Source organism: Lepisosteus oculatus, chromosome 4 (assembly GCF_040954835.1).
Source record: "Lepisosteus oculatus isolate fLepOcu1 chromosome 4, fLepOcu1.hap2, whole genome shotgun sequence".
Lineage (NCBI taxonomy): Eukaryota > Metazoa > Chordata > Actinopteri > Semionotiformes > Lepisosteidae > Lepisosteus > Lepisosteus oculatus.
In genome coordinates, this window is record NC_090699.1 from 25029921 (window position 1) to 25043449 (window position 13529).

Here is a 13529-nt window from a genome sequence, read left to right on the forward strand (position 1 = left end):
CATTCCTTATGGACTCCCCCCTCTAATGTTAGCTAAATGTATTTTTGATTATAACATAATCAAAATATACTGATACTGGAAGACCTCATTAGAAAGGCACCATGTGTGAGTGAGGATATCAGGGCAGAACGTAATAACAGTGTAAAACATTACAAATGTGCCAACCAAGAATACAGTCTTACACTCATTTCCAGTTTATAGTAATTGTTGTTCAATATTCCCCTGAGATTTCTTGATCATAGTAAAATAAACAGTAAAAGCTGATTTCTTTAGATGTGGCAGGCTAATGTGTCAGGAAATTGACAATGCTGTAACCTTGAGGTGCTGTGTCTATTACTCCTACATGCAACTGGCAGTGGTGAGAAGGTTTCTCAAGTTTGTCAGTAAGTGTAAACGTCCAATGGATGAACAACTCTGTAGGTCCTATAGATGATGATCGCCTTTGGGAGAATCTTAAGCAACAAATGATGGAGTAATACTTGTAGCAGTGCAAAATACAAGAGTAAACTGTTTAATACTGTCAACCACTGATATAATAATAATAATAATAATAATAATAATAATTGCTTACACTTATATAGCGTTTTTCTGTTTACACTCAAAGTGCTTTACAGGTAATGGGGCTTCCCTCCACCACAACCAATGTGCAGCACCCACCTGGATGATGCGAAGGCAGTCATAGTGCGCCAGAACGCTCACCACACATCAGCTATCAGTGGGGAGGAGAGCAAAGTAATGTAGCCAATTCATAGATGGGGATTATTAGGAGGCCATGATTGGTAAGGGCCAATGGGAAATTTGGCCAGGACTCCAGGGTTACACCCCTACTCTTTTCGAGAAACGCCCTGGCGCCTGTTTACAGTATAGTGCCCCCATCACTACACTGGGGCATTAGCACCCCCTGCTGGCTCCACTAACACCTCTTCCAGCAGCAACCTTCGGTTTTCCCAGGAGGTTTCCCATCCAGGTACTGACCACGCTCACACCTGCTTAGCTTCAGTGGGTTGCCGGTTGTGAGTTGCATGGTGATATGGCTGCTGGCTATTGCTGACTTTAAACTGTTTTGAAATTTATTGACTATATTGACTATTAGCCAATAGATATTGGTCTGTAGATAAATCATTTTGTTTGCCAAATGGTTTGCTGATATGCTGTGTTCTCATGTTATTCTGAGGGACCTTCAGAAACCTCTGGACTCCATAAGACACAGGCTAATACAACCCAAATACAGTAAGTAGTTTCTATTTTCTCTTTTCCAAAGGGAATCGAACCTTACCTGCTTTCAAACATGATGTTTCCACTCTTCTACTGTAGTTGTGATACATATCCAGAATCAACTCAATGAAAAACTTCCCTCCAACATAAAGGATTATCTCCATTGCAACTCAGCCATTCACCAGCAGGTACAGGCTGTCACTTTTAAACCTCAGGCTTATCAAAGTTTTCTAGAAAGAGGCTTTGAGGAACTGGAGATTTTAAAATATCATAAAAGGAAATAATAATTCCACACCGTAGTAATGCGCTTTTGTAACTAGCTAAATAATTATTTCTAGTACTCTTGTTATAGCCGATTAGCAGATGCACTTCAAAGGTATATAAATAAAGCAAGAGCTGCACACCTTACTCTTTTCTTGCTGGAGTTCGATTTGGATGTCTGTCAGTTTGGCCCTGAGCTCTTCATTGGCAGCTTGTAAAGCAGCTAAGGCATCAGGTCTGTCTCCCTTAGCTCGGCTGCCGGCACCCTTCTTGGACATTGTGAGATGATGTTCCACAGGGTGAAACCCCCAGCAGGGAGAACCCTCTTTTCTGAGGTCTGAGGCTTCACTTTCCTTCTTTGTTTCAGCTACATTTTCTTTCACACCTGAGAAAATAGATTAAACCATAAGAACCATAAAATTTATGTTTATTATTTATGAAAAACAATATGTAATGTTCTGAAAAAAGTGCCAAAATGGTGTGTCAGTGTTGTAACACACACCTAAAAACAGAACGCTTACAGACAAGAGAAGTCCACTTATCTTGCTCATTGGGTTTTTAGGAATGAATCAATCCAAGGATCCCATCCAGTCACCTAATTAAAGAAGCTAAACTATTACAACTAGACTACCAGACTACTATCTCATTATTGTAACTAAACAATATTATCCCGAACAAGATGTTATTTGACACAACAACTAATTTGATTATACAGGATTTGTCAAAGATGTACTGTAGGCTACCTATGATGTTGCTCAAGAAAGAACTTTGTACTTGACTATTTTCTATTTTCTTTATGCATCGACAACTGAGTTATTTTTGCTATTGAGGCACTTTTATTATTTTGTGCTAATTGGGGCATTAAGTCTTTTTTCACTTGGAAAATTAAGAGGAAGCATTGAAGGGAGACTGTATTTGTGACTCGATGATTAAGCTCTGAAGAAACTCTGCTTTCAAGGGTCCAAAACCCTAATGTTTGAGATTTTGGACTGACAATTTATCTTATTCAAGTACAAAAAACACATGGGTTAATTAACTTGAGAGCAATGTGATTACATACCATCGCAGCTGCTGACTGGCAAATGATCTTGTGGTGTATTATTTAGAAACACAGACACGAAAAACCCATATTGAATATTTAAATATGGATTCTTGTGAACACTCTGTCAGCGTTCACACATTTATTTGGCCAGGTTTTTGGATATTATTTTCTGGTTTTTGGATACAACTGCAGGAAACCCTGGTACTCCATACAAAGTTATTCTAAACACATTAATGCATAAAGAGTGATAAGTTTATTTTTATACTCAGTATTTAAAGTACAAATAATATTTTTATTTTATTTCTTTATTTTTTAATGAGACACACATAAAACAGCTTTTAGTAGTCATTGTTTTTTCTGAAAAATGTGTGGGAACATACTGTATACTGTACAATGTATACATGCCTGTAGAGTTCTATTGGTTCTGACTCACAAATGAAATTGCTTCTAACTCATCAAACACTCTATAATGTTCGTTACAGTGTAATGTAGGATATGTATCTAACACAGTAAGTCTGCTTCACCACATCCTCAGCTCATCACACTGCTAAGTGTTTTAAAAAGGAAAAAGACTTATCTGTTCCACATTTATGACCTGCCCTGATAGAAAAACCCAACCACCTCCCTTCAATAAACTGAAACCTGGCTGAAAATTTGAATATGAAGTCTTCTTTAATACACAATGACCATAAAATGTATCACAGGCAAATGATGACAATGATAAAAAATACTTTAGTTCATTTATCTTACCTTGGCATGTTGTGATTACAATGAAGCTATCAATAGTATACATTGCATGAGGTTATAAAGTATTGAGTTACTCATTATCACACATTTAAAGAATATAATATATTGGATGCAATAAAATTAAATGGTACCAGTAAGTCTCCTAATATTTTTAATCTTTTTTTCATTGTTCAATATCACTGATAATTACTCAAAGTGCCTTTATTAGAATGATGTACTTCATTAAAAATGAAAGAGCACTATCACTAAGAGAGGTACTCCATCTGTGTGTGCTGAGACATTAAGCGATAGACAAAGGAGTCTGAATCACTTAATTTTGACAGATATACTGAACAATGGCATATATATTTTCTTAAAAACCCTTTAAAATACTATATATTTTTTAGGATAACAAATTGTCAATCCTTTTACTTCAATTCTTAGTTCTTATTTAATATTTGGATGAGACAAAATGTATAATGATAAAATAAATTATTGTTAATAAACATCTAACCTTTAACAACATAGAAGAGCCTTTATTTAAAGTATGCCTCTTAGTTCCATATTATGTAAGCTAGTTCTTCACAAGTGGTCTGCACTTTGTTATCATTCAAAGCCACCGCTTCACACTCAGGTCACACTTTCACAATCTGAAAACATCAGTGCATTAGTAAAATTCTCATCTGTATTTTTTATCCAGTCAGCTTTTTACTGCGTAGCAGCACATACATCATAGAGAGTTGTGCTAGCAGCTTTCAGTACAGCCCCACCCAAACCAGGCGTTTGTCTGATTTACTACATTATTCACTATAGAGCAATCAGCTGTCAGCTGTGTTCCCAATTATATTTAACCTATTGGCATGATATAAATGTTAAATATACATTTAAGACAAAAATGTACTATTAATTAATGCACTCTGTATGTTAACAATATTTTGGTGTAGCAGGCCTAACACTTCATTAAGATTCAGACAGATTGTAATGATTTTGTAGTATTTTGCCTTTCTTCAAGCTAAGACTAAACATTATTTTGTCCCCATAAGACATGTGACTTTTCTCTTTCAAACCTTGACCTTTGACATGAAAGAAAAAGAGAAGGGAACGTGACTGGCACATTAATTAGTATGTCTGGATACAGCCTCCTTCCACAGACTATCAAATGTGCTGAGTGATCAGATACTGTAGTACTACACACAATTCTTCATCATGCAACAACAACTGCATTTTGCAAATGAATTTAAGTAATCTAACCTAGGTTTAAAAACCATAATGAAAAAGAAAATTAGAGCATTTGGAATATTACTTATTGTTAGTTGGACCTTTGAAAGCTTATCTCTTTATAATAAGCTGAGGAGCTGGTTTCTACTTCCCTTGGGAAACCTATGGAGTTTTTACCGATTGGGAAGACCGTAGTGAAGAAGCTGTGAAATTTAGTTCCTAAGGGATGAAAGCTTTTCACAGATGTCAGTCAGTTTGTTACAGTAAATAGGGCTTGACAAAATCCAAAGGTTAAGTAAGTGATGACCTGCGATAACAGAAAATGTAATCTCCCCTGCAAATATAGTGCTCTTTAGGGTCATTCTTCAAGATTAAAGTTTTGATAGTGGAAGATTCCTACCAACAGATATTCAGATTTGAGAGAGACCATGTACTGTATGTAAAAGCAATTCTGATTTAAAAAAAGATAGCTCTGTCCTCTCTAAAGTGCTGTTTTAGAATTTGTCAGTAAGAGCAAATCACTAATTTTGATAGGTGAACATAACACATAATAGTGAGTGAGGCCCCTCATTCTTCCCATTAACTTTTTACATTGAAAAATAAGATTAAGTTAGATCAGCATCGAAAAAATAATATGCCTAGATTTTGTTTCTGTAGAAATATCACATTTTCCAGAAGGACATTTCCTGTTTGCTACCCTTTGTCCAGCCATACAGCCAGGACTCCTATGACTGCTCAAGCTATTGCAGCTTGATATGCCGATTCTATGCCAGTTTCTATTTGAGTAGATACTCATTTAAGAGTTCATTTAAGAGCATTGTTTCTTTTCCAAAACACAAAGTGTACTCGCTACAATTTTAACTATAGCTGAAGACTGCTATTTTTTAATAGAGATATAATAAAAGAAACATTGAGAACTTTGGATCTAGGTGCACTAGAACAGATCATTGTATTCTGCTTTCTAGATTATTGTATTCTGCTATACTGTAATATATAATTCATACAAATCTCACTGAGAAAGAGACTTTCCAGTTGGTCTTCCCGATCTGTTTTCTCTGCTGTCTTCCAGGACTGTTTGCAATGGCCTTATGGGCTGAGTAATAACCAATAATATCTCAGACACAACCAACATGATTTTAGTAAAGCTATCCTAGTGGTAACATGCTTTCAGCCTTCTTGTCCTTGATTTTATGGTAAACTGTAGTTAATCACTTTTTGCAAGGTATTTAAGATACACTTCTTTTGCTTCCTAATCCCTTTATAACAGCTTGTCAAATCCACTCCCTCCTTTTTCACAAGTAGTCTACAACAGTTGCACCCACCGGATTTTGCTTAGTGGACAAATGTGTAAATCCTTATTATAATCCATCTTCAAAATGTTCTTCTTAAAATGCTGCCAGCACTGTGTTACTCTCTTATCTGACTGGCTGCAGGAAAACAACTCATCTAAATTAAGTATAATTTTTACAGGGAGGGTTTAAAAAGCACAAACTAGGTTGTATCAACCCTTGTGAGGGTGAGGGTTAAAGTAAGCAGAATTCATTGTAATGGTGAAACTGAACAAGTAAAGTCATAAGCGTGTTTGAGATGCAAATTAGTTGTACATCCACTAAGTGAGTGTCATTGAATGTAACCTTAAAATCCATTTGAATCCAGCAGCACTTTCAAAATAATTTGTACTGTATACTGCACATGGTATGTTAGTATTGATTCTACTAATTGTTATTCTTAAAAGCAAATATCTAATCTCTTTCTTTATTACATTTATGTTCTATTGTTAGGTGTAGATGCACACTTTTACATTTCACACTTTCATGTAACATAAATCCATAAATAAGCTACATTTGACACAGTAAAGCAAGACAAACAAGATAGGTACAGTCTAGCCTAAGTAACATTTGGTTAAGACTTAAAGGTCCATAGATCCATCCATTAATGCTTTTTTAGAATAATATAATACATAATAGATTTGACTTAATTCACAGTAATATTTGTTTATTATGTAAGAATATTATTTAATTTAACAATACAAAAGTACACAAGAAAGATTGTATAAACAAACTTTATGTTAAATACTTTAATACAGAAACTGATGGAAAAATAATTTAGTTTCTCATACCATAAAGAAGTGACTGAGTATCATAAAGTGCACTATTATCAGCTTTCCTAAGGCATGTCACTGATAAATACAACTATTATTTACCTGTTTTTTAAGAAAAGGAATGTTTATTTTTTTACCCGATGTCCCCATATTATTGTAAAAGAGAAAATCTCTTATTTTGTACCCTTTTTACTTTTATGTCCCATTGTTAGGTTTATGCAGATGCTGGGGAATTTCTTAGATTCATTAAGAGATTTGTTGAGTTGGCAACAAACTGAGATCCAGCCCCAAGTGCTAAAAGTGTGTGTGATGCTTCAGAATACATTAGTACATCTACCTATGCATGTACTACATGTAGCAAATCTTTTGTGACTCAGGAGGAAACACTAAAAGTATTTGGTTTGGAGATAAGAATTGTGGCACAATGGAAATGTTTTTAGCATAAAATGACATAATACATTCTGAATTAGTATTCTGAAAATTCTGTTATGGCATAGTTTATGTTTGAGATTGTTAGATTATACTCTTTAAGTGCTTTGAATGTGCATTAATTATCAACATGTCTGTTTTATTTTAAAACAAATTTTAAATTGTAAAAGCCATGGTACTTTACAATTTTAATTTCCCATGCTCATAAATTTGAATTCATGAATATTCTTCACAATGACTAGCAATCAAGTTCAAAACAATAAACTCAAACCTTTCTTCCTAGTGTGTTGTCTTCATCTGTGTGTCACATTTGCCATGTCTATTTCTTTATTCAGAGTTCTTTTATGAACAACAAGAGACACCTGTTAGCCAATTGTTTAAATATTTTTGTTCCTTCAAAACAAAAGCTCAAAATATTATTGAGGATAAACTCAATTGACCCTAGGAAGAATAATACACTTGAGTCACTGGGAGACTGGGAGCGGCTTGCTGCCTGTAGTTGACACCGCATTTAAGTTCCAAAACCCCACTGGATCAGTAGAGTGGTGTCTTTTAACCGCACCAGGCTTCACTGTCACCCTCTCCACACCAGGCTTCACTGTCACCCTCTCCACACTAGGCTTCACTGTCAGTCTCACTGCACCAGGCTTCACTGTCAGTCTCACTGCACCAGGCTTCACTGTCACCCTCTCCACACCAGGCTTCACTGTCACCCTCTCCACACCAGGCCTCACTGTCACCCTCTCCACACCAGGCTTCACTGTCACCCTCTCCACACCAGGCTTCACTGTCACCCTCTCCACACCAGGCTTCACTGTCACCCTCTCCACACCAGGCTTCACTGTCAGTCTCACTGCACCAGGGTTCACTGTCACCCTCTCCACACCAGGCTTCACTGTCAGTCTCACTGCACCAGGGTTCACTGTCACCCTCTCCACACCAGGCTTCACTGTCACCCTCTCCACACCAGGCTTCACTGTCACCCTCTCCACACCAGGCCTCACTGTCACCCTCTCCACACCAGGCTTCACTGTCACCCTCTCCACACCAGGCTTCACTGTCACCCTCTCCACACTAGGCTTCACTGTCAGTCTCACTGCACCAGGCTTCACTGTCAGTCTCACTGCACCAGGGTTCACTGTCACCCTCTCCACACCAGGCTTCACTGTCACCCTCTCCACACCAGGCTTCACTGTCACCCTCTCCACACCAGGCTTCACTGTCAGTCTCACTGCACCAGGGTTCACTGTCACCCTCTCCACACCAGGCTTCACTGTCACCCTCTCCACACCAGGCTTCACTGTCAGTCTCACTGCACCAGGCTTCACTGTCACCCTCTCCACACCAGGCTTCACTGTCACCCTCTCCACACCAGGCCTCACTGTCACCCTCTCCACACCAGGCTTCACTGTCACCCTCTCCACACCAGGCTTCACTGTCACCCTCTCCACACTAGGCTTCACTGTCAGTCTCACTGCACCAGGCTTCACTGTCAGTCTCACTGCACCAGGGTTCACTGTCACCCTCTCCACACCAGGCTTCACTGTCACCCTCTCCACACCAGGCTTCACTGTCAGTCTCACTGCACCAGGCTTCACTGTCACCCTCTCCACACCAGGCTTCACTGTCAGTCTCACTGCACCAGGCTTCACTGTCACCCTCTCCACACCAGGCTTCACTGTCAGTCTCACTGCACCAGGCTTCACTGTCACCCTCTCTGCACCAGGCTTCACTGTCACCCTCTCCACACCAGGTTTCACTGTCACCCTCTCCACACCAGGTTTCACTGTCGGTCTCACAGCACTGTCAGCCTTTCCCTGTCAACTTGCTTCCCTGTCTGTCTGCCTTCAACATCAGGCTCTGACCAATTTGTAGTTATAAGTCATGCTTTTCAAGAATAAACATTGTTATTGGTGAAAATATCATTTTAAAGCTCACTGTTCAAATAGTTTCTGAGGGCACTGTAAAGTATGAAAAGCAGTAACACATGCTAATATGGTCTTGTGATAATCTGCTACATAACCTCAATTTGGGCATTCACTCATTATCTCCTTCTATTTGAGAATTAAACTTTGTTGAAAGAGTTTTGCTAATGGCAAAATGATATGAAATGACAAACCTTTAAATTATTCCCTACCCTGCACAGTTTTTGCAATGTTAATATTAATAATAAAGTTGATCTCTTAAAGCATGTTAAAAAGTACTGTAATTATGTCAAAGCACTTATTGATTCTTTCACATCTTTTTTCTCTTGAGTTTTTGTTTGATCAAGATTAGATCGCCACAGGCATTTTCTCTATCAGAATTTCTGACAAACCAAGCAAGGAGGAGATTGTTAGTCATACTATCTACCGTTACACTTGCTGGGTGGTTGTTCCCGATCTGTGTGAAGAAAATTAAAATCTCCCTCAATAACCCCTGCTAGTTTTACACTTGCATTCTTCATAATTATTATAAAAGTCTGAATTAACACTGATATTTGCATTCGATACAGTAGTTTGTGGCATTACATTGTGTTCCAACACTGTAGCCTAACAACTATGAATTGTGGGTAACAATGGTGACAGGAGCCAAACTGTGGGAAGAAAGATGAAGGGGACAGTATAATGCAATGTCCACAAAAACAAACTAGCACATGGAGAACACTGAAGTAGCCACCACCAGCTGCTAATGAATTCCAGTTTGTTCTTTTCCTCTCATATACATTCCTGAATATACTTCAGCCATTTTTATTTGAGATTAGAGTTTTACTTGTGTTATAACATAACTGTAGCAAAAGTGAAGCAAAAAATAACAACATTATCTTAAGCTGAAAATTACTGAAAAATTATGAAACCTCCTGGAGTGGGCTGTAAAACAACCAAATTAATTTGAAATATCTTTCTCAATAAACAATTGTTTTCTTATTACAATTGTATTAATCATGCACACTTTTACAGTACATAGAGGGAATTAAATTCCTTGTTTTGAATTGGTCTAGTACAGTCTGGCATGGGCTAGAGCTAGAATAATAAACGATACTTTAAAAGCATACTCAGTTTTTTAGCTTTAAAGTGATATTGTGGAACAGAATTGCAGTGACAGAGGAAAGCTGTCAATTAAGTTTATAAGTCAGAAATATCAAGATCTCTGCAATGGAAGCAGATGTGACGAAAGGTAAGTCACTCATACCTATAATAGCATAAACCTGAAAAAAACATTGAGCCACATTCGGACTAACAAACTTTTGTCAAGCACCAACAACTGAAACGGTCAATCTGTGTTGGGTTGTGACTCAGCATTACTTTAATTAAGTCAACACTTCTGTTTATTTCTACATCACCCTAGTAACTTGCAACAAACTTCACATATGATTTTTTACTGCAGAACATAAAACACAACAACAAATTTAACAAATTAATATTTGTTATGGATTTCATTAACTAGATCATGTGCAAATTGGGAATGGTGTTAGATTAGAAATCTAACTTTGATTATTTGATTTGTAGTGATGTTTATCTGATGTTTATTTTGTAAACTATAAAGTAAAATCACTAAACAATGACAATGAACGGTAAGCAAATTGTCATTTTATATGTCAGTTTATTAATAATTATATAATACTCTAAAGGCCAAAGGGAAAATAGACAAAGACACAGAATATTTTCTAATCTTGGTATAAAGAACTAAATTAAATTTTCATTCTGTTTGTACAATATAGTGTATTGTTGTACTGTAATATCTCCTATAGCAATGTTTAAGAAGTCTGCAGATGTTTTTTACTTCCTGTGGCAAAATACATACAATTAATGTAGTATAAGAACAGTCCATTAACCTGTTACAATGTCTGCATGTAGAACATACTTTAAGGTTATATACAGTTTGCAATAAGGTATTATTTATACAACAGTAAATGGTTATTTGCTAACAGGAATGACCAAGTAGTTTATCACTGCCGTGCCAGGACATAACATAAGGGAAACAGTCAAAGCTTTGTGTGTGCCTGATGAATAAACTTATTCAAAGTGCACTTGATTTATGGGGTTTTGGGGTTTCTAGGCAATTAGAAGTATAATTGCTCGGACATCGCATTGTTCACCACATTTACATACACAGCTGTTATTTGCAGAACCCACCCATCCATTTATTTTATAATTACTTTATTCAACACAGGGATGCGGGGAAGCCGAAGCCTATCCTGGCACGCAGAAGCCAGGATACACCCTGGACAGGACGCCAGTCCATTGCAGGGAACGCAGACACAAACATGCACACACTCACACTCATAGCAGGGCCATTTTTCCCAGAAGCCAATTAACTTAGCAGTGCGTCTTTGTACTGTGGGAGGAAACCAGAGTATGTTGAGAAACCCACACAAACATGGGGAGAATAAACAAACTCCATGCAGATGCAGGTCCATGCACCTCGGGTCCAGAAATGAACCCAGGACGCAGCACCATGGGTCTGCAATGGTAACCACTGCACTGCTGTATCTGCAGAAGCACATTCCTGTATTTCAGCAAGCGAAATTTAAATTAACATCTAAGAATCTCTCTGAATAGCTGTTGCAAACACTGGATCAGACTAAAACTTCAGATATGAAAGTGGCCACAGTTCATAATAAAAGGCTCAAATCTTTCATGAATTCCCACAGAAAAGTGCAGGATTACATTTTGAATATCCTCTGTATCCTCAACATCCTCGGTTCTTACTGAATTACTTGCTAAAAAATACTGTAATGGCAAAATACTGCAAAATTGCTTGCTAAAAAAACTTCAACTATTTCACATTATCACTGTATCACATGGGTAACCACAATCCAATTTCATCTGCTCTTTGCATTGTTACAGAAAAGGTCAATAATCCAGTGCAAACAATTTATGTTTTAGTGACAAATGCAAATTACTCTGCATTTCACTCAAAAAAGATATACAATTTCTGACAGTATAAATACTTTCATATACTGTAATGTACACAAGTCTATAATATTTTAAACCAAAACAATTAATTAAATTCCAATTAAAACTGTAAAAATACAACAAGATACAGTACATAATATATCATAATGTAAAATTAAATTGAGATTCTCTAAAAATATTATGTTCGCATATAAACTGTTATCTTTCTTTACTTGAGGCTTTACATGTGGCATTTCGGTTAACAAAATCAAAACACCTACTGTAGCCATCACTGCAATCAGTGCTGTTCATAACAACTTTTATTTGCTTTTTTAAAACTATTTGCAAGTTTAACAAATGGTGATTCCAAACCCAAACAGGTGTATACAGTAAACATATATGGTAGCTAAGGCACTTGCAAGTATTAAATAAGAATACTCAACATAATGGTGCAGACGGCAAAAAATCAGATCAGGAATTTTAGCACCACAGCCTATAAAAGATTAAAATGGAGTTACAGTTTTAATATTGATAAATCCTCTCAGTCTATTTGACATTCAAGTTATTTTGGTCCATTCATGTGACTCAAACAGTATGTAGTAGCACACGATGCAGATTAAGCCCCATAGCCAAACACTGATGGGCACAGCCTGGACTACAATATTAACTGGCTGAAACCCTGATCTCTCAAGCTCTAAATTGTAAATTGTAATAATTGTAAATTGTAAATTGACTCTAAATAGTAGACAGCAGTGAGGAGTAGTTGTTAGGGCTATGGGCTTATAACAAGAAGCTTGTTATAATTTAGGGGATTTAGGGGGTTTTAGTAAAATGCACAGCTTTAGAAATTGGTACAAATGTAAGTTGCTTTGGATAAAAATGTCAACCAAATTAACGACCAAGATTGGCAAAGCAACTGCCCAGGATTTCGTCAGCATAGGTTTCCATCTCAACAACAGTACTGATGATTGGTCTCATTGGTGAAAGATACAGCTTTCAGGCTCAAAGAGGTACATGTGCTGTACGATGTCCTCATTCTCTATTTATTCACAACTTGTGATGTGTAAAAATAGAAAAATGTTGGCGCAACAAAGAAAAACCTTAGATGATTCCAAACTTCCAAATTACTGCCTGATAATGACTAATGAATCTCTATCTGATTGATATAAAAATTGCTATTCTTTTGAGATACCTTTAGACCCACAAGATAGATGGTCTTCTCAGTTATTCTCTGGACTATTCAGAAATAGTCATTGTTACAGCCTTGCCTAAAACTGGGCTGCTAACAGTATGAGTCTTTGGAAGCTTAGTTTCAGTATTCACTCTACAGAATATATTAACCTATGGTAACTTATATAGGTACAAAGTAATATAGTTGTAGTTCAGGTGGGTAGTTGCGTCAGCATGCCTAGGCTGCAAAGGAACAATTCGTAGGTTTATTCAGCATGGAATAAACCTATTACTTGTTCCTATAGTAATATAGTAACCTAGCTCATTAATGGTCAAACTGTAATAGCCCCGATGGTCTCTGGCATAATGTTTCAAGCTGAGCAAAAATAATTGTTATGTTACAATTTCACAATGAGAGACCTAACAGACCTCCTGTATCAAAATGTAAGAAAATATTTAAAGCAACTGAAACTTCTACCTATAGAATAAA

The 13529-nt window shown here is 36.9% G+C and overlaps 1 protein-coding gene across 2 annotated transcripts in view; it reads right to left on the reverse strand.

Annotated features, from left to right (window-relative positions):
- The window catches only part of jakmip3 (Janus kinase and microtubule interacting protein 3), a 59377-nt gene that overhangs the window by 41012 nt on the left and 4836 nt on the right, over positions 1-13529 (reverse strand). For both annotated transcript variants that reach the window (XM_015346507.2, XM_069188982.1), the window contains one exon: positions 1620-1861. In XM_015346507.2, the coding sequence (XP_015201993.2) occupies positions 1620-1754 (135 nt within the window). In that variant the 5' untranslated portion in view covers positions 1755-1861. The remainder of the gene's footprint in view (positions 1-1619; positions 1862-13529) is intronic.